The 27,145-nt window shown below is 39.7% G+C and overlaps 3 protein-coding genes across 3 annotated transcripts in view; all 3 read right to left on the bottom strand.

Moving 5' to 3' along the window:
- The window catches only part of podxl2 (podocalyxin-like 2), a 43,705-nt gene extending 43,217 nt beyond the window's left edge, over positions 1–488 (bottom strand). The window contains 1 exon segment of the mRNA XM_034209835.1: positions 458–488. Within this exon segment, the coding sequence (XP_034065726.1) occupies positions 458–488 (31 nt within the window).
- A 1,244-nt stretch (positions 489–1,732) lies between these two features.
- On the bottom strand, positions 1,733–13,301 carry mcm2 (minichromosome maintenance complex component 2). The gene is made up of 20 exons (XM_034209830.1): positions 13,167–13,301; positions 11,559–11,752; positions 11,297–11,469; positions 10,589–10,719; positions 10,340–10,478; positions 10,159–10,256; positions 9,819–9,940; positions 8,191–8,398; positions 7,494–7,628; positions 7,178–7,369; positions 6,733–6,826; positions 6,567–6,645; positions 6,256–6,427; positions 5,942–6,068; positions 5,218–5,330; positions 4,542–4,706; positions 4,157–4,231; positions 3,658–3,840; positions 3,409–3,564; positions 1,733–2,556 (listed from the first exon to the last, which is right to left on the bottom strand). Exons 1-20 carry the CDS (start codon positions 13,170–13,172, stop codon positions 2,446–2,448), a joined length of 2,673 nt encoding a protein of 890 aa, XP_034065721.1. The 5' UTR covers positions 13,173–13,301; the 3' UTR covers positions 1,733–2,445.
- Positions 13,302–14,056: 755 nt separating this feature from the next.
- pigu (phosphatidylinositol glycan anchor biosynthesis, class U) lies at positions 14,057–24,254 on the bottom strand. The gene is made up of 12 exons (XM_034209832.1): positions 24,085–24,254; positions 22,886–22,950; positions 22,689–22,748; positions 21,654–21,716; positions 21,120–21,229; positions 20,093–20,193; positions 18,283–18,380; positions 17,724–17,878; positions 17,337–17,480; positions 17,111–17,235; positions 16,363–16,505; positions 14,057–15,948 (listed from the first exon to the last, which is right to left on the bottom strand). Exons 1-12 carry the CDS (start codon positions 24,212–24,214, stop codon positions 15,835–15,837), a joined length of 1,308 nt encoding a protein of 435 aa, XP_034065723.1. The 5' UTR covers positions 24,215–24,254; the 3' UTR covers positions 14,057–15,834.
- Between the last annotated feature and the right edge of the window lie 2,891 nt (positions 24,255–27,145).

The raw sequence follows: 27,145 nt of genomic DNA, 5'->3' as shown, positions 1-27,145 counted from the left end.
ATCACATAATCAATACATTAAATGACCATGATAATACAAAAGTCCTTATTTATCCTGATTAAAACTAATGAGTTGAAGATCATTTTCAGTATGAGTTTGTGTCAGACACTGCAGTGTGTGTCTGCTGATTTATGTGCACTGCGTGACTCCCACACACTGCAAGCCTTTGCATCCACTTTGCAGAATTGAACCTTAGGGATTCATTAGAAAAACACCCTGATTCATAACAGTATCACTAACACTTCTACATGCTAACAACACGTGTACAGTACTGCAACGAGTTATCACACGTCTGTTGTGTTTTGTAGTGAGTTAGTTACACTGTGTGCTGTTTTTCAAAGTCTCCGAAGATTTCTCTGCTGTATATTCTCAGCGTTTTTAGTTGCGCTATGTGTGTGTTAGCTGGTTGTGCTCATGGCTGGATGAAATTGATAGATGTAGACATTAAAGCACTCACCAGTCAGGGTGATGTACAGCAGGCCTGGCATGTCTGCTGCAGTGCTGCTCCTCCTCGGCTCAGGACAGTCCTCAGATTCAGCTGCAGATGCTCTCTGGATACAAGAGCAGCAAAAACGCCGAGCTCATGGCCGTGTGCGCGAGATCACTGACCGCCTAATGTCCGTGCAGACAGACAGAGAGGCAGACAGGCAGGCAGGTAGACAGACGGGCTGGGTGACTTGGCTGTGTGTGGGGCCGAGCTGCGGTCAGGTCTGCTCTGCTGCACCACCGTCGCTGGAAATAACCACCAGGCAGCAGCTGTACTTCCTCCAGCGGCCGCTAGATGTCACTGCAGCTGCGACTGACGGATGCGTTCAGGTGCTCCTCGGAAAGTAGTTATACTGTACTTTAAACCAAAACAATTACAGAAAATTGTTATTTGGGTAAAAGAGTAATGGAACTGATAACAAATAAACCAAGGGAAATTAAAAATATATATATATTTAGAGAAAATTGTGTTTCACAATTAAATACGACTGATAACACCAATAAATAATTATTTCGAGATTTCTGCCAGTACAAATATATTTTTTAAATTGCCTAATAGAATTCATTATAGTGAGAAACTTTCAAAATTACGTAGTATCACGAAAATACCAAGAAACCTACCTTTAATATATCAAGTCATTTTGAGAAAGTTTTTCATTGTGTTTTGATACAAAATATAATTTAAAGAAATGTACAAGAGCCTTGGAATAATTGAAAGAAATGTAGAGGCTTGGAATACAAATCAAGCTACCCAGCACTATACAATGAAAGTAATATTAATGGCAATAATTATAACTCAATAATATAACCATTATTCTGAAATCGTTCATTCTTCCTAATGCAGGACCTCGACTCGTAACGGAGTATTTCTAGATACTGGTGTTACTACTTTTACTTTAACCTTCGGGCAGATTTTAAGGAATTTCATATTTTATTATCACCTTCTTCCAAATGATATCAGAGCAATTGGATTAAATATGCTCAGCCCTTTAGTAATTCCAGTGTAAAATATCCTTTAACAAGTAAAACCTCTGTAAAATGAAGCAACAATAATGTTTTTCCAGGTTGGAAATTTAGACACATTTTCTGCACATCCTGCATTCAAGTTTTCTAATCAGTGGAGACATTTATCCGTTTAATATGCTGCATGCAGTCAGTAAGTTCACCCAGTCAGCAGAAATTAAAGGCAAAACACTGCAGAGGGATCAATTCAAGCATCCTTCATTAATGAGACAGTGACAAAACAAATGTTTGACAAATATTTAATATCAAATCGACCTACAATCCAACATTTATTTTAAGCACTTTGTGTGATATTTCATTAATTTTCCAACACTGCTTCATTCACTTCACATGAACAAAGTGGACACACGCCGAGCAGAAAAAGCTTGAAATGCAAGTGTCAGTGAGTCTTAACAGCAGCTCGTAACAGAGAGGAATCAAGTGAAACCACTCATCCTGTTTCTTGCATAACACGGACGTAAACATGTACATTTATTTACAATCGGCCCCACCTGAGGGCGGCTAAAGAGACGGGAAGATGGAACATGCAGGAGGAAGAGTGATGTCATCGCTGATTGTTTGTTCATTTCGATGTATATACATGTTTTTCCAGTATAACATTTTCATTTGGGTTGTTTTACAAACATAAGCTTTTAGATTTCATTCAAACTCTTCATCTGGTGAAGTGACTTTCTGTAAGTACATCCCCTCTTCCTCAATGCTACTTTAGGATTTAAACAGGTAAGCACAACATTTAAAGCTCCAAAAGATCATGTTTTTGCTGCATTTCACCACCTTATCTTCTACCGCCTGCTTCCTCCAGCGGAACAATCATTCGTTCAGACATAACAAGTCTAACCCTGGAGTCCAAAAATGTTTCTTCCCAATGACCCATTTTGGGCCATGCCATAAGAGTTCCTGAAGCACTATGAAGAGAGGAGGAGTCTGTGAGGGCTCCTAGAACTGCTGCAGGATCAGTTTCTTCTTCCCGTCGTGGCTGAACTTGTTGGAGCGGAAGATGTCGCTGTCATAGAACGACGACAGGTTGTGGATGTTGATCTGTCTCGCCTGGAGGAGGAGGAAGTGAAGGCGGGTGATTAGAGCTTGGATTTATCTTTCAATAAGGACAATGGGAAATAATCTTTGTTTTGCAAGTTGGCTATGAAGTCCCAAGATGATCCAACTAATCTATATCAGAATTAGGCATGTGACAAGAACCGTTACTATGGTAACAAGTAGATGCCAAAATGTGTAAAACATAGCGTAGGAAACAGTCAGGGCTTGAGAGCACCGGCACTCTAGGGACAATAGAAAATGTGTTTGTGACACAGGGAAGTCACCACAAACACATCCACCTACATTGTGTATCCATGTGGAAAACAGCAGGAGGAGACGCAATGCTTGTTGCTGGTGACACGAGGTAACAGCATTTTTTTGAATGGTGTGTTAAAGGGTAAAGGTAATTATAACGATGATGTGGTGATGATATTTTAACTTTCAAGATTTAAGTTTGGTTAGAAACCACATTTATTTGAAATGGTTTTAGAATGATGTTAAACTTCCTAACAAACAGAATACAAAGGGTTAAAAGGGAGAGTTGTTGAAGTATATGGGATTTATTTGTCTGTTTTTACCATAGTTCAGAATTTGATCCAAATATTTTACTACTATTTGTTTTTATGACTTCATTTCTATGACATCCTTATTTTGGTTGATCTAAAAAAACAAACTGCTTATGTATTTAAGGCTTACGAAAAAGCTTGTTTCTTTATACTCTGAGTTTGTATTTTGAACAAAGCGCATGTACGGACAAAATAAATCAATACAAAAAATACATATTCAATGTATTAATTTAGGAGGAAAATCCAATTCTTATCCTTTCTTTTATTTTCTATCTTTTACTATGAAAACCCCCGTTACCTTATCGTGCAGGTCTTTCTCTGCCACCTCGATGGTGTCGTTCTGGACTCCGTATCTGTTCCTCTGGTAGGCCACCTGCTCCGCCATCAGCTGTTTGAGGATGAAGAGCAGCAGCTCGTTGTTGTCCCTGCGGAAGGCCAGGTACCGAGAAAACGTCTGGACGGAAACACAGAAGACGCCCACGTTAGAGAACTCCACACTAGGCGCAGGTACATTACTCTGTGCTCGTGTTTAAACCGCCACTCTCACCTTCCTCATGCTCCTCATGACGCTGAACTTCTGCGTGTCGATGAAGCTCTCCAGCATCACCCTGATGGCCATGTTCACGTCGTCCTCCAGCACGTAGTCCCTCAGGTGCATCTTGGCGTGAGCCTCGGCCATGCGGATCATGGACTCGATGTGACGCACGGTGATGGGGATGCTGCCCGTCGCCTGTTAACCAGAGGGAGGTTTCATTATTACAATCCAGAGTGCCATTAAAGCCTTTTAGTGCAAAAGACTACAGTGGTTTCATTAAACTAATCAGGCAGAAATGTGCAAATCATCATTCATATCTAACAAATACTATTGTGAAGATTTAAATGTCCATTCTAAAATAGAGCACACATCCCAAAGTATTCTGAGGAAGTGCAATATTATACACACAACTCTTATTATTACACCTTCTTCTACTTTTGTACATTTGTAAGTGACATGTTCTGATCTTGTTGTATCGTCAGTGAAAGGCTGTAGAGTTGGGAGCCCTCACCATGGACTCTTTGCGCAGGTCGCTGTAGATGCGAGCCACTTTGTCCTGATCCATCTGGTTCAGTTTGGGATGAATCTGCAGACACAATTAACCCATTAACATAAACCTTTAGGGCACAGTTGTAGCAACACTTCTAGCCACTATTTAACTCAATACCTGGACACAAATACATTTCATTGTATATTTAACAACATTTAAGAGATTTGTGGTCTCTAAACTTGAAGCAGCGGCCAAATATCTGCTTTAAAAAAGACTGAAAGGGAAACTCAAATACTGGACTCCTATTTGAAGTAAGCAGGCACTAAAGGGGGTTTTCCCAAGCTTTAATAGCGTAGCTACCGAAGCACAAACATGTGTTAGGGAAGATGGAGGTGTTTGATCGTACCCGCTCCTTGGCGTAGATGATGTACTTCCTCAGGAGCACCTGGGGAATGGGCGGCACGTCGGACGTGTTGGGCAGAATCATTTCCTCCAAGGCCACGCCCGATTCTTTGTTGCTCGGGTGATGCTTGATGTGGGAGCCAACCACGAAACGTGCCAACATCTCATCCTGGTTTAGAGAAGAGTGTCTGAGACTTGAGCCACTGGTGGTCTTCAATAAAAAACATGTGTCTAACGTCTTGTCAGTTGGATCCTTTCCCTCAGGACCCTTTTACAGGGGGCCAGATGATCAGGAATAAAGCATATTCACATTCTCATCTGTTTTCTCACGATGCTGCCTCGAAAGTTTCTTCAGCTTGTCTTTGTATGTTTGATCTTTGTTTAAATTGTTTTGCAACCTTCTGGGATCATAAGTACACAAAATGCTAAATGTTAATCACAATGGTCGAGTCAGTTTCAGATACCTAATGAGGAAATGTTACTCAAGCTACTTATCAATTCCTTTTATATTGCAACACATGAAACACTAAAGGGATTTGACAGTGAAGGGTGACGTACTGATTAACGTACTTTACATCTGGCATTTTGGGACTTTTCAACATCGGTTTAAATCACATTGTAAAACCTTTTCTTAAACTCAAGTCTGTCTACAGTTGAGTTAAAGTGATGCGAGTGTTTACCTGCACGGGGTCGACGGTGTCTCGGACGATACACAGGACGTCAAAACGAGACACGATGGGCTCCGTCAGGTCCACGTTCTCAGAGAAGGTCAGCGAGGGGTCGTACCGTCCGCCTGCAGGGAAACGAGACCACGATTAAAATCATGCACAAAAAACTAAAATTCTTTAAATATTTCTAGATGTGTTAATACTCTTATACACAAACTGTAGCGCCAACAATACAACATAAAACACAGTACAATGGAGCCCTGTCCATGATTAATAGCAAACACTAATCAGTCTACTTTGATATCCAATGTTGGAGTCAGCTGTAGAAATCAATCTCATAGCATATAATCATCCATTTACTCATTTCTGCAGCATCAATGTCACATATTTGCATATTCCATCTTATATAGAGCTGTGGATACATATAAGGATACATATAAGGATACATATAAGGATACATATAAGGATACATATAAGGATACATATTCATAATATGGGGATACTGTGAGATTCATCAAATCTCATTTTAGGACAAATGATCGTAACGGATCCATTGAGTGAAGGTCAGCCTTTGATGTTGTTATGGCTGCCAGACCAAAAGCAGGAAAGGCATTCGGTTCCATTATTGCTTCAGATGGATCTTAAACGCTCATGAAACTAGAACATAACAATCAGCTTTTTTATTGTCTTTGATTTGCTCTCTTTCATCAACTAACACACAAACAGCGTAACGTACCGATGGGGTTGGAGGCGGCGATGATGGTGCAGCGGGCCTGCAGCGAGGTGACGATGCCGGCCTTAGAGATGGAGATGCTCTGCTGCTCCATGGCCTCGTGGATACTCGTCCTGTCGGCGTCGTTCATCTGCAGGACAGACGTCAGTTAGATGCTTATTATTCCAACTTCAGGCACTTAACAGAACATTTGTTTAGAAGTAGGCCAGTGATACTGAATGATGAAATGTTTCCCTTTTTCCTCCTTTCCCCAGCCTTTTGGAAATGTTTTCAGTATCCATGGTGATAAATTATAATAAAACATTTAAAAAGCTCACCTTGTCGAACTCGTCGATCAGACAGACTCCGCGGTCGGCCAGCACCAGCGCTCCGGCCTCCAGCGTCCACTCGCGGCTGATGGGGTGTCTCTGCACGTAGGCGGTCAGACCCACAGCGGACGCCCCCTGACCCGTGGTGAAGACCGCCCGACTCGACACCTTCTCCACGTACCTGCAGAGAAAAACATCAGGCTTAGGATGACGAGGGTCTCTATTCCAATGGAATCCATGGACGGATGACAATAAACATATTTTCAGCCCTTTTTTCAAACTCTTGATTACATCTTTCGTCGTAAGGTGTTGATACGTACTTGAGGAACTGGGACTTGGCGGTACCCGGGTCTCCACACAGCAGCACGTTGATGTCTCCACGCACTTTGTGTTTCCCACCTGGAGAGAGACAGAAGAGTTTATTGGTAACAGACAGATTTGGGACGGCACCCTAGTAAAGGTATCTCTCTTCAGAAGGGTAGTCACCTGGATTCTTGGGCTCCCCTCCGAACAGACACAGGGCCAGGGCTCTCTTGATGTCCTCGTGACCGTAGATGGACGGCGCCATGCTGGCAAAGACCTGCGGACACGACCAGATGTGAGAAACATCAGTACAGAAAAAACTAAAACCAGCCGCCTTCATTACTATGTTCACATTTCAAAAGCTAGTAAAAGTATTCAAATTAGCCCGTGTCAACAGAGCTGATAAAGCCTAGGAGATTCAATTTGTAGCGTTTTCTTTCTTTATCTTTTACTATAGAAAAGCTAACCAAAAAATATTCAATTTGATTTATATGTATTAATATATTCTCAAGGTACTTTGCATATGAAGCAGGTCTATACCGTGCCTTTAGTCATGTTGTGTCCAGTTCCTCTTAAAGCAGACGTTCAGACTATGTTTCAGACGTGTGTGAGCGTGTGCCTCGCTCACCCTCTCCCCGATGCGCTCGTCCTTGGACAGGGCGACGATGGCCTTCACGTCCTCGTCGGTGAGCTCGGCCACGGCGACGCCCTGGTCTCTGCGGGTGATGTGGTTGGCTAAGATCACCGTAGCGAACACCGGGAAGCCGTTAGCCATGTTCAGAGAGCCGTCGTAGTTGTTGTGGTAGATGCCCGTCAGTTCCTGAGAAGGAGGAAAAGGTTTTTAAAAACACATGGTATTTAGACATGATGTTTTAGGCAAATCATTGCAAGATTCAAAGGCTTAATTGTTTAAGGCTACAGCGTTAGTTATGTGTTAAACTTACAATCTCGTCTCCGGGCTTGCAGTTGTCCACCAGGTCGGCCAGCAGGATGGAGTCTTTGGAGCGCGGCAGGCGTCCGGCGGCGACCTTACCGGGACTCTCCTGGATGGTGATCCTCTGGTAGTTCTGGTACACGGTCTGCAGGAGGGAGGGAGGGAGGGAGTGGTTCATTCACTGAGACGAATAGAGAGGTTGGTTGAACCAGAACATCCATAAATGCTTTGCTGCTACGGTTGCACAATTAATACAAATATCAAAATGATAGTAAGCACAATATTTAGTTACGGCAAAATATGTGAAAAATCTAAACTTAAGTCCCGACCAACATATGGTGTTTTACAGACTTAATAAGAAAAGGATTAGATTTGGAACAATCCTTTTCTTTTTAGTAAACCACAAAATGATCTTTTGAATGAAAACACACCATGCAGCCTATTTGGTTTGCATGTCCAATTAAAATAATTCTGCTGATCAAAATATGTACATTTGTAAATGATAGTGTTTTTATTTGAATTTGATCTTTCTAAAAATTACAGTCTTACTTTAACTTCTTTTTTTGAATTATTCTATTTAATCTATATTAGATTTATAAAAATAAACGTGTTCTATTTTTATAATTTCTTTGAAAAATACTATTATTCTAAAATGGAGCATAAAGTAAACTCTGAACTCAACGTCTCCAGCGCTCAGGGCCTCTCACCTGCTCCATGTTGATCTCGAAGGGCCCCAGGGACTGACACTCGGGACAGGAGCCCGGCTTCACCTCCTGGTTCTGGGACTGGAAGAAGGGGCCCAGCACGAAGTTACACTTGTTACAGTTGTACTTCACCATGCCGAGCTGGGGGAGCACGCTGGTGCAGCTGCTCACCACGCCGCTGGTCCGGATCAGTTGGTTCAGGTGGAGCTGCCTGCGAGGAGGAGAGAGGAGCAGCAGGAGATTTCATTAGTTTACTTGGCCTTCTAAAACCCTCTCTGTAGACCTTGTCATCTGCATACCATGCGTTATCCACCATTCATCTGCTCATTGTCATTCAGATGTCTGCAGTGCTCTCAGTAGATGATGATGTATGCAGTGTTTGTGTACACAGTACATAGTCAATCAATATTGTACATATTACTCTATTAGGCTTAGAAATCTAAACTGGTTCCAAATGGTCCCATCCATCAGACTTGTATGACTCTAATGGCGCGTTTCCACTGCAGCAGGTAGCTCGCTTTAAGCGTGACGAGCCGTGCGGGGCCCGTTTTTGGTTGCGTTTCCACTTGGCCTAGTTTTGGCCCGGGGCTACTTTTTCACCTTTTTTCTGGCCCGACTAAATCGTGGTTCTAGGGCCAGGAACAACCAGGCTGAGGTGGGCTGAGTATGCTAAACTAGAGAGAGAATCGCTGGCAAGGGGGCTACAACTACAACAAGATGAACACATTTGACCGTGATTTAATTGTAATACACGTTTCAAAATGATGCCGAAGTAACAACATACTGATACCGGATAGTAAAAACCATGAATTAATGCTTTGACAAGTCTGCAGACAGACGGCAGGCGAAAAACCCTTTTAAAATGCGTGTTTTCTAAATGGAGCTTGGCTAAGCTAACGTTATATATGCTCCGACCGTCCACACTCACAACAACGGCCTATACAGACATAAATAAACCAGCGACTGTATTCGCCATGACACAGGCAGTCTGTGGTTTGTACTTGTTTAACTTTTGTCTAGTTTCTGAACAGATATGAAGAGCTCTGAGTGCTAAGAGCTAACGGCTGTGTTGTTTTTCTGGGGCTCACATTGAAGATGACGTCACGGCTCCGCCTACACTGCGTTACTATAGTAACTGCCCCAGTTCCTAAACTGTAATGGAAGCGCAGCATAAAGTGAGCTAGGCCTAATAAGGCCTAACCAAACCGAGCGAGGCCTGCAGTGGAAACGCGCCATAAGGTAAAACAAATCCATGTATTCATGCCAGCGTTCTTTTTAAGGGTTAAAGCGAAACAGCCTCCCATGCAGCTTTTTGCGTTATTCTATAGCCACTTCGGACAGCATGTCAATATCAAACTCGTCTGGCTGCCTGCAGAACGACCTCTTGCTGTTAATGTCTTTTTTTTTTTATTTGAATACGCTGCTACACCCTTTATAGTCTTTTTTTTGGGAGTTATAAACTTAGTTATCTTAAAATGTGTTTGTTTTTTCTAAACACAAAAAAAAGTCTTTTAATCTTATACATCCAATTGTAATGCATATATTTAAAGTCACATGATCAGCTGTTATCCATCAATCATGTTGGGACATTAGCAACAGAGGACAGAGATTGTACATGAGTGAAATATGACCTGAGTGAGCGGATCTCCTCCACCAGCGGCAGGTTGCAGATGCGGACATGAATCTCGTGGGCGATGCGGTCGTATTTGAGGTACATGGCCAGCACCACCTCTTTAGCTGCTTCGTCAAAAACCTGATGACAGAGTTTGAATGGAGTCATGAAAAAGAAATGTGATCCATTGTTGTTTTTACTTCCGTGTTAAGTCTGCACCACATTTCCTCTGAAGTGCAACAGACAAACTTGACGTGAAAGCAACGTAATGACGGTCTCTTCTTCTTTCAGGCAATGTGCTGGATTACATTCACACGATAACAGTTTCATATGAATAGAAATAATAAAGTTGGACTCACTTTCAACATCTCAGTTGGAGCCTCTGGCAGGAAGTAGGCCAGGACGTGCTCTCTGGCTGCCAGGTCTTCATAGTTTACAACCAGACTCTCCTTATTCTCTGGAATAACAGAAGTCAAGTCATTTAACATCAGACATTTGTCAGCATGTACGCACACACGTTTTATAAAACCGTTGAACTACCTTTGCACATGTCGCTGATCTTCTCCTTGAACACGTTGTGGCCGTTCTCGTCCACGTGGGTCCGCAGGAAGTTCTTGAAGCGGTTGTAGATCTCCAGCCTGGGAGCTGCCATGGAAACCCACTCCCTCACCGTGTGGCCCTGCAGAGCGGGAAAACACCGTCAGATCCTCCAACACAAACACTCCAGCCTGACAGGAAAAGCTACATCAATGTATCTGTAATATATAACTAAGCAGCAAGTTTTACAACCTTCATGTCCTCCAGGTTCTCGATGCTCTCGATCATTTCCTCATCCTCTCCCTCTGCGATGCCTTCAGCTGCACGTTCAGCCAATCGCCTCCTCCGAGCTGCAGGGCGCTCGTCATCCTCATCTTCGCTGTCTGGATGACGGCAAATATAAGAAGTTATTCACTCGTCTCCTTCTGCCTCCTTTACACCCCTGAACTGCTTTTAAAAAAACTTGTCTGCTACTTCGACTATGAAAACGTTGTTTTGCAAGTACTGTATTAACATGCTTTTATTTCACATTTGTTCTGTTACTCCTCCTATTGTTATTAGTCTTTCCTTTTTGGGGGATCATCACGTTTTAAGCTGCAGACTAAATCTTGAGCACTGTTTTTTACATGTTGGCAAAGTGGCATCATTAAGTACGCCAAATGAGTTAGTAATCTCTTGTTTTTGGTGTAGCCATGTTTGTAGAGATCACTGGATAATTGTACTAAAGACAACTTTAAAAAGATCTGAAGTTCTACAAAGAAGCATCATTTGTTTTATGTTTTCTAACTGGATATATGGACATGTATTCATTCATATTCAAAAGATGATGATACATGAGTAAAAAGTCACATGAAATGGTAAGTATGTGCATCATGCCTATATGTTCAGATTTGATGGACCAAAGTACTTCAGAACTCCTGTTTTGTTTTTAATATTGGCATTTCTCCGTTCTCTTCTCACCGTAGAGCAGTCCTCTCCTCAGCCTCCCGCTGGCGCCCGGCTCCCTGTCCCTCCTCCTCATTGCCTCCTCAGCGGCAGCCCGGGCGCTAGGCGACAGCTCCGACAGATCCTCGTCATCCAGGTCCAGACCCTCCGCCTCGTACTGATCCAGCGCCGGGATGGCTCGGTAATCCCTGAACAGAAAAAAAAACATGTTAGCATCAAACAATGAAAAAACATTAAAGCAAATCCATTTGAACAAGTCCTTCCCCGTCCTCCTCACCTCTCCATCCCGTCCCCGATCAGCTCCTCTCCGTCCCCATCTTCCTCCTCCTCCACAGGCACTGCTTCATCTCCCAGCAGCCCCTCAGACTCGTCCTCGAAGGGTGGCAGGTCTCGCCCCGGGCTGGAGGTCATGTCTCCTCTCCGGGAGGCTCTGCTGGGGCTGGTGGCCATGTGGAATGACTCAGAGGAATCCTAACAACACAAAATAAAAACAGGTTAGTCTGACTACTATTAACTCAACATGACGAGATGTATACTTGACTTCCAGTATGTATTACAGTGTTTTACAGTTTATCTTCAATTAGCTTTTCAGCCATTTAGCTTCTATTGGCAGGTTTTATTTCAATCATATTTTACTATTTATTGCTATCTATTGTGTTTCGTTAACCCTGCCCCCCTTAGTGTTCTTTTCTCTTGTGTTTTAATGAGCACAATTTAACAGAGGAGAAATAGACCTAATTTCTCATTACGATGATCAAAATATCAGCTTATCTGAGATTAAACTTCCACCTGTAGTTAGTTTATTGCTTCTGAAATCCAAATTATTTATATATTAAAATATGTTTGTTTTGTACATTTACAACAGACCCCATCTAAGGCATTCTAAACATTAGAATAATGTTTGTGGCATGGTGCAAGCCATCTTTCCCCATACCTCATTATAAAGACTGGACTGATTTCAACACAATTATGCATGCATGTCTAACACTGGCTGTCATGAATGGATTGCAAGTTACTCGCTCACTTTTAAATGATATGTGTACCTTTTGTGCTCAATTAGTTGTCTCTCTAATGATTGAGTTCACTGAATATTACCATAACATTTAACTTAAAAGTTGTTGGAGCGTCCTACCTCCTTATATATTAGGGTGTTTTTTGTTCTCATAATATCACATATCAAAAATATGTCATAATAACCGATAGAGATAAAGGAAACAATGCCTTGCAGCCATGTGGTAAAAACCCCAATCACAATATAGCACAATGAATAATAAAAGAGGGGTAATTTAAAGTGTCATTAAAGCCTAATTTAACATTACATGATATAAATGATCACATTATGTGAAAGATAAGGTCTATTTTACAACACCTTTTAGCAGAAAACATGATATTATTCATCATATTTCCGTTATTCCGTTAAGCATTCGGTTATTTAAAAATGTACTTTTTATTTTGTCTGTAAGGTTTGCTCCATAATCCATGGACACCTAAACTGACATTCTATACATTTTCAGGAACAACAAACTCAACAGCCACATGGCAGGTCTTCTTTAAACAGCAAGAGGACAATCAACAGCCATTAGCATTAACACACTAATAATTGTTCATTATAGCAACAATGAAAATGGGACTGAATACAATAAATAATTCAAATTCAGATATCTTGATTTAAAGTGATATTTAATTCAGTCTTCTGATCAAACCGAAGCCCTAAGCATCTGTCATTGTTGTGATGCAGACAAAAGCATACATGTCAAACGTTTAAACAGTAGAAAACTCAACCTAAAAACTTCCATCTGTTTAATATAACATCGTGCTCCTTTAGTAATGTCATGAGACTCTATAATGAGCCGTTTTATTCGCTTTTTGCATCGTTTTAACTCACCGCCATTGTTCCGCGTCTATTTCTCTCTGCTTCTTGTAAAGAAACGTCTTCTTCTTCCTGCCGGGAGTCAGTTTTCGCGCGAAAAGACCATGTGACGCTCAAAGCCCGCGAAAATGAATGAATATTCAAATAGAGCGCTGACGTTTTATCTCTCTATTGGTCGAGTCGTTTGAAAGGGGCTGGGCTTTAAAGAGAGAGCGTTTGGTTTGGTCTACCAAGCAGTGAGCTTTGTTTTTGTGGCGTGAGGATGAAATCTGAAAAAGCCATGGGCCAAATCTTAAAACAAACGCACCCTTCTCAGAGCGTGTTGGGCTGGGGCGGAGTTTGTGATGTGTCTTTTTTGCCGGGAATATTTGGGCCGCGTACGATTCCGTTTCACTGCCTCCTAAAACGGATGGCCACGTCCAAAACATTTTTCTCTTTACTGCAGTTTTTTTCTCAGTTAAAAACAAATCTGTAATCACAAAACATTGTCTGCTCATTAAGATGCTATTCTATACAAATGCATTTGAATTTTGGCCAACTGTGCAATAATTACAGCAGCTTGCGTCCAGTAGATGTTGAGGTATTTTACAGTAGAAGTAAAATCCTTTATTTAAACAGTCTATGGAATAAACTACTCTCCACACACATTTTAACCTTAAAATACCTAACTAATAAGTATTTTAATAATAAGGTGATGAATGCACAGAACATGTAGATCATTCTTCTTTGGGTTTGAATCTCAGAAATGTACTAAACGTGGCTGGTTATTATCACATTCTTATTTTGGTATGAAATGCTGATATAATTCACTCCGTATTTGTTATTTTGCATGTATGTGATCAAAAATGATAGTAAAATGGTTGAAAAAGACACATATACATCAGTACTGACAATAGGAGACCAAATACCAACACCTCAAATTTAATAATCATTATTTATGACATGTTCACTCATTCATCAAATATAACATAACCCCTTTCAAACCTTGCATTTTAATATAAGTAACAAAACAAAAATAATAATATATATACAGTATCAAAACAACAGTAGAACTCCTTTTTCTTAAAATAAAACAAAAGAATCAAATGAAACAAATTAAATATATTTGCAAAGTCTTAGTGCATCAAATAAATAAATATCATAAATGACTTTTCACTCATCGGTATCAAAGTGGTTTTAAAAAACGTGTATCTGTGGGAGTGATTCTCAGTTATAAATGTTGATGTTCTTGTACAGTAATCCGAAATTCATTTCCCATGAAAACAAGCTTACAATAAGAAGCCTTTTTGCTCGTTGACGTAGAAATGATTTGAGTGGGTCTTTTTATGTGAGATTTCTTGTGACATATAATTATTTTCACAATTATTAAAAAGGAAAACATTCATCTGTAGACATTCAAATAAAAGCAATCTTTACAACAATTTTTCCAGGCAGGTTAAGGCTTATTTTAAGGGTGTGGGAATGTAATCCATAAAGAAAGATTTAGTAAATGTATGTCAGGAGCTTCTATTCAAGGCAGAAATGTTTCATTTACTTTGACAGAAATATTATACTATTTAAATTAACTATTGTATGAATCCATTAATCATTTCAGATATGTTCCCAAAGTGAAGCATTTCCAATATTCTCGCACTATAGCCTATCAATTGAGAGTTCCTGCTTTTCTTTGCCTTATATGAATGTACTGTAAACTCGTGTTTTTATAATTTGAATTGACCAAGACAGCTGAAGTTTTCACATTTATCTTTTTACCCTTTCATAGACTACATGCTTATCTACTAATTGATAACCAGTTAATTAATTAGATTAGTGTTTTCTTTTTTTCACATTCAATGTTGTCTTTGTCAGGTAATAGGAACTTTAAAAAAACTTCTTTAGACAAATTCTCAGTTTTGAAGCCATTACAGTTAAAGGAGTGTTGTTATGTACCATGATGAAGTTAGAGTTAGTTTTCACTTGATATTGAATTTGTTCACTAGGTATTAGAAGAAAGACAGCTGTAAGATTGTAAAAAAAAAAAAGTGTTTAGAAATAGAGCGACAACAGAGATAAATGGACATCTTTAGACACCAATTCTCAATTGTTCCTAATTAAAATGTATATGGGAAAGCTTGATGTCAGGAATGATCCAAACAGAGGCCGGTTCCCACATCTTTATAGTATTTAAAGAAAAACAAGGCTTCAAAATAAAATCCCCAGCAGCACGATTGATGTTTCCCTACAGGAGAAAAAATGATGCGTAAAGTTGTTGCTTCAAAAGAAAAAAAGCCGTCCAAAATGAGGAGTGTCAAAACAAGATTATTTTTGAAAAGCTTCATAATAAAAGCCATCCTCCCAGGGCGCAGCTTCCAAAGTAAGGCGCTCCAGAGGAGGAATAGTAAAGAGATGTTTAGTTGGTGTTGTTTGTTTCACATGGCAGGAGCAAGGTTTCTACATCCCATCTCAGAATCTCAGTCATGTGACATGTGGTGGCTGTTTTTGCATATGAGGTTGTACCAGACACACTTTCTGCATGTGTCCAAAGGTTCTGTCTGAGCGTGGCTCTGAAAGGCTTTCATCCTCTGCAGCTTGTTTGTTCCCTTTGAGGATAAAAGAGACCCCGAGCCGTTTCTCCCTTCCTGGAGGCTGCCAGCCAGGTGGTGATGTGTTTGTGAATGTGTGTATAGTTATGTGTGTGTGTGTTTTATTTAAGGACCAAGGTAGCCTCATAGCCATCTTTCCTCTTCAGATACAGTCCATAGCAGAGATGGTGTTCCCTCCTCAAGAAGGCGTAGAAATAATCTGACACCAGCAGAATCTGAGAATAAAAACAATATTTACAAATCCGCAGCATGTTTAAGAATGAACTAAATCATGAATAATTAAACAATGAAAAAACTAAATCAGATATAAGTCTCCCAACATCAGTATAAGGAGTATTATTTCAATGAAAAATCAAATATACACCAGTAATTTATAGGATTAATAGAAGAACAAGGACAAGAAGAAAACCAGTTACAACATCTACATACATCTGTATTCTTCATGGAGCAGCCCACAGGTAGCAGCTTAGCACAAAGGCATGAGAAAAAGCTAGCCTGGCTACACCTTAAGGTTACAAATCCACCTTGCAACAAGCATCCCTAAAGCTCAAACGATTACCATTTTATAACTTGTTTGTTTAAAAGCAACAACTTGCTGTTTGAGTGCCCCCCCCCCGCTCCCCCCCTACCTGTGCCACGTTGAACAGCAGTGTGATGGCGTAGTAGAAGTTGGAGTTGGCGCTGCCGGCATAGATCCAGAGGTGCCAGAGAACCGGGAACAGAGCGGAGCAGGTGAGCAGCACGCAGCACACCAGGAAGATGTTCCTCAGGACTGGACAGGAGCACAAACCACCACAGCTATGGGTTTCACTCCAATCTTCACCTTATTTTAAGTCTCATTTCAATGCAAAGATGTGTTATTTGGCATATATTATTTCATTGAAGTGAAAGCAGTGGTTTGTTTATTGAAACATAAAAAGTTACATAAATATTCTCTCCTTAAAATCCAATTAAAGGTGGGGTAGGTCATTTTGGAGAAACCAGCTCGAGTGCGCTAGAATTTGAAAATACACAACCGGAAAAAATCTGCCACTTCCTCACAGAGCCCCTCCTCCAACCCCTTTGTCAAAGCCCTTCAGATATTCATTGCTATCGGATGTTCAGAGCATTCCATGGAATATAACAAAAAGTGCATCTCGAGCCGGTTTCTCAAACTTACCTACCCCACCTTTAATCATCGTGATAAATAAATTGTGATCTCAATATTGATTAAAACTATTGATTATCGGATTAGAACCAGGGCCAGAAAAACTGTATCCAGATATTTCTAGTTTCTAGTTAAGCGTTAGCATGTTAACTTTAATCTAATAAAGGTGAAAACCAGGCGGTGAAAAGAAGTGAGCACTAACTGAAGAAGTAATGTATGTATTTACTCACATCTGTGCAGGTGACTCCACATAGGCAGGAAGGCCATGTAGAGAGCGATGTCTCCCACAGTGGGGTAGGACTTAAAGATGGAGATCACAGCCAACTGCATGAAGATGAGAAACACTGGATGCTCCCTGTAACCAAGACACACATTTGAGAGGATTTAAGTTAACGATACAAATTGAAAAAGACAAACTGCAGCATTTTATTCACTTGTAAAGGACGGAGGACTTACTTGAGTTTGATGGACAGAGGGATGGTGTAGAAGAAGACATTGATCTGGAAGACGCAGAGGAAGAAGAGGCGGAAGTGTTCAAACATCTCGGCGAAGAAATACCAGAAGAGGCCGATGTTGGGGGTCAGGTCCGGAACTGAGAGGCTGGAGGGAGGGGGAACACATGGTCGGATAATACAAAAATCTGCCTACAAGACTTGTGATGCCTGCTATGTACTAAGAGGGACATTTAACAGTCAAATAATCAACTTTCTTTTCTCAGAAGAAGTAACGGAGCTCAAATAAATGTCATTCTCAGACTCTCTTCAGTCTTGCTTTACAAAGTATTTCAGTTTCTGTGCATCATATAAACAATTGTATGTCTTGTTAATGTTAATAACGACTCACATGAAGCCGTAGACGGACGGCAGGAAGTCCCAGGAGCCGAGCAGGAAGAAGGAGAGGCAGACGATGACGAAGAGGCTGCCCAGGTACATGAAGGCGTACTGAACGATGAACCACCAGAAGCTGGCACGCCTGAAGTTCACCGGGATGTACTGACGCTGGAGGAGATGCACAAACATGGAAATGTTCATTAAAAAAGGCATTCATTTAGAAGTTTGCATTCAATTTGTATTTATTTATATAGGAAAAAAGGGCAAAGACATGATGAGAAGGAAAAGAATGGGAGGGAGTGGGGATTTCTTTTGTATGTGTATAGCACTATTCAAAAACATGATTTCAAAGTTCTTCCCAACAGCAAAATAAAATTAATACAATGAGGACAAAATAAAAGCATTCAAAAAATAACATTAACTAAAATACATTATTCAAAAGGATATACAAAGAATAAAACAATATAATTCATTATTAGACATGCACAGGAGGAATGTTATTCTATTAAGCAAGAGAGCCTAAACTAAGTCCAAGATCAAACAGATGAAAACTAGACATGCAGTCAACAGACCTGCATCAGATAGAGCAGCGCTGAGGCGCACAGAGTGAGAGGATAGATGGACTGGTACGTGGCCAAGGACAGAAATATAGCACTCAGCAACACATTTCCTGTAAAACAAACAGAAAGACACTCAGCATCCTGTCTCTTTTTTTCATTTACTTTTCAAGGCTTTATTGATATTTGCACATTAGCAACAGTGTAGATAGGCTATGAAAAACTTAGGCTCCTCCAACAGTGCAACATATATATAGGACATAGCACAAATAAAATAGTGCAAGAAAATACAAATAAAATCATTGTTAAAGCAGTTCAAATGATCTGTTTATAAATAAAGAAATTACTAAAATAAAATACGGTGATAGCTCTAGTATTGAAATAGCCTTTTTAAAATAAATTATTATTTCTTTTTAATAAGATTTGATTTGATTTTTTAAAGTAAAAAGGTTGCTGCCTACTCAGGTAGAAATGTTCGTTCTTGATCAAAGATTATACTATTATTTTTGTATTCTATGTATGTTGATATTTTGTTAATCTTAAATATAAATTCATTTATTAACCCGTTAGGCACTGAGCCTGTTTTTCAGGTCTCAGGCTCGAAAATGACATTCCCAGAACAAATGACCATATCTTCCCTTCTAAAAGGGGTTACATTAATAATCTTTTTTCTCAAAGTAATGATAAACCTGTGAGTTGGATGTAGAAAAGTCAGAATCAATATAGATGTTTTTTATTGTAAAGAAAATTCAGATTGAACATGGTAAAAAAACTGTAAATTATACTATCCGTCCAAAAAACATTTTGTACTTATAATGAAAACTACCCTTGGATGATGGGTTAGTAGACTAAAAGCTTTAGGGATCCAAAGTACAACATATAATAAGTACCTTGTATCAAGATTGATGCAAAACAAGTGACATTTGACCTTTTTAGAGAGGTTTAGCAACAAAAAAACACTTCTGGGGTCATTTGGGTGGATTTTCCATATCTCTGGCCCCCCTGCCCCCCTTGGTCGATTTTGATGATTGACATCTCTTTCTGACCGTTAGAGCCAATGGAATTGAGGGAAAGTTCCCCATACACACACAGGTTACCAAATAAGGAGTGAGAGTGACCCGTAGAAAAACCGGAAGCTGTGCTAACCTCTGGTGGCTACCATTAGCAGCTAATTTTTCTTCTCCTATTTTTGCATAAAAATTGAATGATGGATTATCAATCATTTTTCAAAGTGACAGACACATTGCTATAACCTATGGATGAACCTTCAGCTGCGTTTTTTCTCGTTTTAATGCCATTGAACACGACTTTTGATCAGAATAACAGCTAAGGTGAGCATATCTCTGTGTTTTGCAACCTAAAGCTACTCGTGTGTTGTCTGTATTTGCTTCTCCTGTCATGAGTTCTGATCGCTCAGTGATGATCCTTATATTTCTATAATCTGTGGACTCTCAGAGGATGTTATCTAAACTTGTTTGTGCAGATCCAATAAGTATATCGATCAGTGTAGCTAGAGTTCTGTGCTAACGGCCTTAAGATTGTTTCGCTCTTAGCTAATTCAGAGGCTTGGCGCTAGCTTTGTGGGTTTAAAAAAAAAAAAAAGATCAGTTAGCTGAGTTTCTTCCCGTTACATGGATATAAAATATTCATAGTTTATTGAATATTAAGATGCCCTCAGACGCTGTTTCCTGCAGATGACGTGTTTTTTTTAGAAGAGGTTTTAAATGATTTTCTTTAGGTACTAATGATTGTACTAAACTCTTCAAGCTATTTCTTAGAGACTTTTTAAATGTTTGTGTCCTGTCTGATCTCATTAATTATTTACCTTTGACTGTGGCGAGGATGAAGAGGGAGAGGACGGCGTTGTTCAGGCCGCAGGTCGACTTGGCCACGCAGGACAGGATGGTGAACGGGTTCAACAGGTAACTATGAGAAGAGACAACACAATCAAAAGAGAAACAGGGAGAGGATAAAACGACATGAGCACTGTTCTGATACTATAGGGAACTAATATGTGGACGAAGAAACTTTGGGGGAATATTGTTGCATTTCCATCATGACTCTTGAGGTTGCCATCATCCCCAAATTGAATCATTTTCTACAGTCTTAACAAAACCCATTTTTGTGGAATCTCTTAAAAAAAAGTTGAAATCACACCATAATCATTTAATATGTTTTTCCCTGATGTTGACAATTATGAATAAAAAAAGATCAATACTTCCAGTATCGTGAATCATATTGTACTATCTGTTTGAAAGAGCTAGCTGTTTGAAATAAAACTTGAATTAAAAGAGTCAGAACCTATGGTCAGAACCAATCAGCTTTAAAAGGAAAAGGCGTTTATTGGCATCTAGATGACGGACTGAAAGGTAGGAGAGATAACTGTAGCCGGTTTAATATTTGAATTTTGCTTCATCATCCTGTTAAACATCACATGTGCATTAGTATTCTTCTTAATAGTATATCAAGTTCTGAAGAAATCTCAACTCTACATGTTTGGCAGACATTCCATTCCACTGACTGTTGCATTCCAACACAGAGACATGTTGTCAGTAGCTTATAAAATAGAATTACAAATGTTTTAAGTTATACCTATAAATAGTAAACAGATAAACTAATAATGCTGCAGTGGTCTCTTATTTTCTTCCAGAGCTGAACATGGTTGGCTCCCTCAGCTAATGGGCATCCTTTAAATAAATACAATTTACCAACTTATTATTACTTACCAACTGTTTTCATAACCACCTGATCCGACATGTGACCATCTCCACAGACATAATCTGGTATCTGACATATCTGGTGTTTGCTGCTTCGGTAGATGTTTAGTTTGTTAGTTGGTGTGTGGTACTTACAACATAGCGACCTTCAGAGGGATGTAGAACATTTCTTTGGGGCTTCTGATGAGCTCCAGACAGTCGAGGGGATAGCGATCGGCCTCCAAGGCATATTTCTGCTTTCTGAACTGAAACAGCGCATTAAATATGTTAAAGAAAATACCCCTTAAACACCAAACAACATACTGTATATCAAAGTTTCAGTATGATCAATTCGTAAATAACAAGCCATGTAGCAGTGAAACAAGATGATATTTGTAACATATCTGTGTTAGTTATTAGCAGGGCTGACAATGTTGTTGAAATCAATAATTACACATTGGTCAGGGACTGAAGATGGATATAAGCTAATAGCTCAATCTGACACAAATCCTCTCTTCTCTTTTTGAGATTCATGTATTTTCATGCATGGTCCTTGTTTAATAAATACATAATAAGAATAACATCCAGAAGATAAAATCAGTTTTGACAAACCATACTATTTTTATTTAAATTCACATTAATTCTGTATTATTTTTCTATGTATTTTTGAAGACATTTCCGTTTTCTTACCACTTGCTTGTTGTACTCCTTCACTGTCAGGTAGAGAGCCACAGCGGTGATCACATCTGCCAACTGCAGAGACAGAAAGACAGAATGATCAGCTGTGCGTCTGGAATATAAAACACTCTGCACTCCGAGAGCAAATATCTTCGCCAAGGCCAATGGTGCATTCATGTGCTCCCTGGATTGTCCCGTTAACTCTTTTTTTTATTTATTATGATGTGTTCATGAGCTCTAAGTCTTAAAGTGGAAATAACGTAGACGCTGCTAAGACAATGTGCTTACGTTCATTGCTCAAAAAAACTAAACAATTAATATCTTTGTTGTGTCGACTTTAGGGACAATTTGGATACATTTGCCGACTCAGGAACTCATTTTACAAGTTATTCCAACACAACATGAAAGCAGCAAAAATGCCTCATCTCACAATGTTAATATTAATGAAACTTAAATAGTTTCGGCCCTGTTTTACAGATATCCAAAAAACAAATGGGCTTTTTCTTTGCCCGTGCAAAAGATTCCACAAAGTTTCATGGAAATTGAGCAAGGCATTTTTCTGTAATCCTGCACGGACAGACAAAATGGACTCAAAACATAACCTCCTTCATGGCGAAGGTAAAATTACCCATGTTTTTCCTTTTCAAATGATTTGAGGCAGAAAGAGCAGTTTAAGTTAAAATATCGTCCTGACTGCTAAAAAAGAAATCACACAAACAAAAAAGCGAAAGAGGAGAGTTAATTGGTATTCATACGGAGTCCGAAATAGACATTACATTAAATTACATTACATTACATTACATGTCACTTGTTAGGCGTTTTTATCCAAAGCGACTTACATACTCAATACTGTGGACAATCCCCACAGGAGCAATTTGGGGTGAAGTGTCTCAGGGACACAACAACATGCTGACTGCAGTGGGGTTTGAACCTGTGCTCTACTGATCCGAACACCTCGCCACTGTGCCACACGCCTCCTTCCTAGACATTGGCTTTTCAACACATAAAGCTACCGAGAAAAAAATAGATTATTTGTTTTTCACTCACCATAAATGTTATCTCTGCATAGTCCACCAAAAAGTGAAAGAGGTAAATGATGAGTGGGGTCTGAAGAGAAAAGAAAAGGACAGTTAGGACAGAGCACAGGCTAGGGTGGACATTTTCACTATTTTCATACATTTTGAAGAGCATACAATTAAACAAATAAACCAATTTATAAATAAGTATACGTGTGCATCTCTCACCTCATGGAAAACATCTCCAGAGTACGGCGAGACTCCCAAGTCAAGCAGAGCCAAACCTTCAACAACTGCAAACAAACACAACAGAGAAATAAAGCACACCAAAAGACACTTTCCTCATACGGTCTCTTCTCTCTGATAGATTCAGCTGCACAGCCCTTCTACAGTGATGCAACATCCTGTTACAGAGGCCTAATCAACTATTCATGAAGGGACCACCACAGCTGTTCAGGCCAAAACGCTAGATATGTATAGATATACGTATATCTGCATTTAAATGTAAAAAAACAGAACAGATGCCAAAATATTTAAGCAATCCCTTCTTCACATCAAGACAGGCCACATTCCCAGGCTGCATGTTTGTTGATCTGATTATCTTTATCAGATCCATAATGAAGGTTTCTTTAGTGCAATATTTCCTTTGTGAAATATTGCTAAAGTACTGCTGTTCCTTTACTAACAAGATGCCAAATAATGTATACATGCATTCATTTCAAGTAGATAGGACTGATGCTCTCTTCCTAATCTTTAAAAACAATGCACCGATAAACCACAAATAAGAAACCTGTTACTATAGCTAAAATGAGAATGAGGCCTTTAATCATTTGGAGCCCTGATTTTCAATTAGATGTTTGTATATTCTATTGCTTTTAATGAACCTGCTCTTGCTTTTTGCAGCCTGTCTGTTTTACACTCGATTGCTTGGTGGTATCGCACTTGTTTAGTATGCACTTTGAACTAAACCCCTGTATGTAAGGTGCTATGAATAAAGCACAAACTGGGTGCTTCTGGCAGCTTTCATGAATGCACATTGCACACACAGCACAATCTACAGTAGTTTCTTAAGATCTATATTACAGACAGACATTATGAAGCCTTTCAAAATGCAAATATTCTATATTAATATAAGTTTTAAAATGAGGATGGTTTTCCATCTCTCGCTGTTTACTGCACCATCATCTTTGAACCAGTGAATATAATGAAGAATGTCCATTAAAAAGTGGAAGATCACAACGTAGCTCTTATATTCCCCTAACGTCTAGAGGGGTTTCTGAATATGAACGGGAGATACTGGTTCTTGGTAGCTAAACCGGTTACTGGCTTCACTCAATCACCCGCTAGCAGTGCCGAGGAGAGGAGGCTACCGGAGCGGGGTCTCAGCGAGAGAATTACACCCCAAAATGGCGCTAAAGCCCGCTTACCTCTCTTCCAGGCTGTCAGCGGAGACACCACCTCCACTCTTTCCGAAATTAGGTCCGCTAAACTGGATCTGTACAGGGCTGCACGGATAGTAACAGCTACAATCAAAAGTAGTGTCAGAGGAGCCGCCATCTTGACAAGGAAGGAAACCCACTCCGCCCTGCGAGGTGCACGATGGGAAATGAAGTATTTTAGTTTGAAAGAAAAATGAACGGAACTACATTATACAAATAAAGACTGATAGTAAACATATATATATATTAATAAGTATACACATAATAAGCATCATACAACATATTAACAAATAATAATACAGTATTCTTAATGGATGACTTTTTCTACATTTGAAACCTTCTCGTAATTAAATAATCACAAAATTAATATTTACCAGTAACCTCTGCAGTCGAAGAGCTTGTTACGGCAGGCTTTACAAAGCGGAACGATACATGCTGAACATGTTTTTAACCCGGGACCCTTTATGCATTGGATCAAAACACAAAGCACTGTAAAGTTAGACGGATTCCACCACTGGTTTTCCGCCAAGGAGAGCTGCTATTTTATTAAAACACACTTATTAATTTTTAGCAACGAACACATTAAGAGACCGAGGAATTCCCAAACATTTTGAAACCTATCGTTTTTTAAAAAGGACTGAATAGAAGAATATTCAACAAAATATGTAGGCCTACCAACTGTTTCCTTACCTTTGTTAAATTATTGTTACACAAACTAAATTATATCCGTGTCGTTATGAAACCTAAGTGGACTATAAAATGTATAATAAATAACATTTCACCATTACAACAACATAATTGCTTTTTTTTCTCGTGAAAGATTTTGAAGATGCTTTTAATGTTATGATGTGCATTGCTGGAACATGTTAATGAATGATTATGAATAACAAATATGTAAAGAAATGTCTTCAACCTCTAAATGTACATAATCAATCAAGAAAGATGTAGTGTTTTTATAGAAACTTTATTTGCTAACCTACTGGGGTTCATTAAATAAGACGTTAAATAAGACACATACAAAAGAAAAATACAGTACAGTAGGCCTACAAGCAACTCTGAAATAAAAGTAAGTAGGCTATTAAGTAGACCTGCAACTTTTCACTTTCACTGCTTCGAACAGTGGCTTATCACATCCTCATCTAATTTCTAATTTATTTTTCAGTCTGTCAAATGCTGCCATTTTGTTGTGGGCTTTGGCTTTCAGGAACTGTCTTCTTGTCTAGTTTCCTGGACAGTCGCTCCATCTTTAGAATCGTTGTGGCTGTAAAGCTGGCCACCTTCATGGTGAGTTCATTCAGGGTGTGTCTAGGTACTGAGTCATCCAGAGAGGCCATCTGTAATAAATCAGAACAAACACAGCAACATTTAAAGGAGCCCTATTAAGCTTTTGTGGGGGTTTCCCTTTCCCGTTGAGTGTTATAGGGTTTAATGCATTTTGAAGGTCTGCATATGTTAAACTATGCAGACCCCCCCCCCCAAATGGCGCTTTTCCACTACACGGACTGTGAGCTGTAGGGTTGCCGGTTCAAGTCCCCGAACAGACCTAAATATGGAGTGTGGACTGCTACTTGGAGAGGTCCCAGTTCACCTCCTGGGCCCTGCCGTGGTGCCCTTGAGCAAGGCACCAGACACCCCAGCTAGCGGGGAACGTTCTCACAACTTTGGCTAATGTTACCTATTGGTTCTAATAAGGTTTTAAATAAACGTTTTAATCTGATGTTCAAAGAACCATTTTAGGATGTTTATTTTTTCAAATAATGTTCCTATAAGGTTTAAGGTTAACTAAGACATAACGTTTTAACTGCAACATTCAGAGGATGTTTTGAGGATGTTATTGAGGCCTGAGATGACAGAAAGTTGTTTTATAAAATATTCCTTTAATGTGATATGTTAACAAAGGTGGAACGTTTTGCCTGCAACATTCTAAGGATGTGTTTTGGACGTTGTTGGGTAACACATTAAAGATGTTCTTTATAAAACGTTCCCTCAATGATAACAAATTAAGAACATTCTCCAAGCAACATTCTGAAAATGTTTTCAGGATGTTATTGAGGCCTGAGATGACAGAAAGGGTTTTATAAAATGTTCCTTTAATGCAGTGGTTCTCAAACTTTTTCTGTCAGGCCCCCCCTTTGGAGAAAAAAAAAAGTCGGGCCCCCCCCAACACAAATAGTCAGGCTCAGTGGCGGCGCCAGAGATTTCTTTTGGGGGTGCTGTGGGGCTTGACGTTTCATAGAGGGTGCTCAAACATTTAGGGTTTCCCATTAATGTACCGGGCGCTACAGTGGAATTTTCTACTGCAACAATCCCCACGCATATACACAGTGTGACAGTTACAATGAAGGCTCGATAATCAGCTCACGGCATATAGGTGTAAGCAGGGGTAAAGTGCTATTTTTATAGGTGGTGTGTGGACCTCACATAGGGGGGTCCGGGGGCAATATCCCCCGGGAAGATTTTTAAATATTGAAGTTAAAAGCATCCATCTGGTGCACTTTGAGAGCAAAATGAAGAGATCTATGGATACCTCTCTCAACACCCATATGAAACAGAACTGTAAACAGATTTACTATTTCTTTATGGATATTTTACAAATCACTCCCCTTTTAAACTTTATTCATTTGTTAATGTCATATAGTATTTCATACTTGTTTTTAATTTATTCTCTTATTTTTTTATAACTATAATGATCATATAAACGTGTGCCTCGGAAATAATTGTTTACATTAATGGTGACCAAAACGTTTGAGACCCACTGAGATAACACTGAGAGAGTCCTTTAGCTCACTGAGTCTCTCAGTCTGACAGGAGAGGACTCTCCTCCACTTTGTTGTTGAAAAAACTCCTTATATCCGTTAGCGTAGCTCGCTAGCACCAGAAGCTAACATCAACGATCTCCGGTACCAGTGCGCTCTCTCTCTCTCTCTCTCTCTCTCGCGCACGCACACAAAATGGCTCGTTCCACACACACACAGAGCCGAGCTTTAATGAAACACAGAGACCCAGACGTAATAGTACTGTATCATATTATTTTCGAATCAATAATTTT

Source organism: Gymnodraco acuticeps, unplaced genomic scaffold, assembly GCF_902827175.1.
Source record: "Gymnodraco acuticeps unplaced genomic scaffold, fGymAcu1.1, whole genome shotgun sequence".
Lineage (NCBI taxonomy): Eukaryota > Metazoa > Chordata > Actinopteri > Perciformes > Bathydraconidae > Gymnodraco > Gymnodraco acuticeps.
Note: the sequence above shows the minus strand (reverse complement) of the source record. Positions and strands in the feature narration are given on the sequence as shown.

Bases quoted from the DNA above. Each gene is read 5' to 3' on its own strand.
- mcm2 (XM_034209830.1), bottom strand. The intron at 10,257-10,339 runs GTAGTTCAACGG...CTGTTATTCCAG, and splicing joins GATCAGCGACATGTGCAAAG to AGAATAAGGAGAGTCTGGTT. The intron at 5,331-5,941 runs GTACGTTACGCT...GTTTCCCTGCAG, and splicing joins CGCCGCCTCCAACCCCATCG to GCGGACGGTACGACCCCTCG.
- pigu (XM_034209832.1), bottom strand. From the start codon at position 24,214: ATGGCGGCTCCTCTGACACTACTTTTGATTGTAGCTGTTACTATCCGT. The intron at 20,194-21,119 runs GTAAGTACCACA...CTCTTCTCATAG, and splicing joins CCTCTGAAGGTCGCTATGTT to TTACCTGTTGAACCCGTTCA. The intron at 17,236-17,336 runs GTAAGTCCTCCG...TCTTGGTTACAG, and splicing joins CCTCTGTCCATCAAACTCAA to GGAGCATCCAGTGTTTCTCA.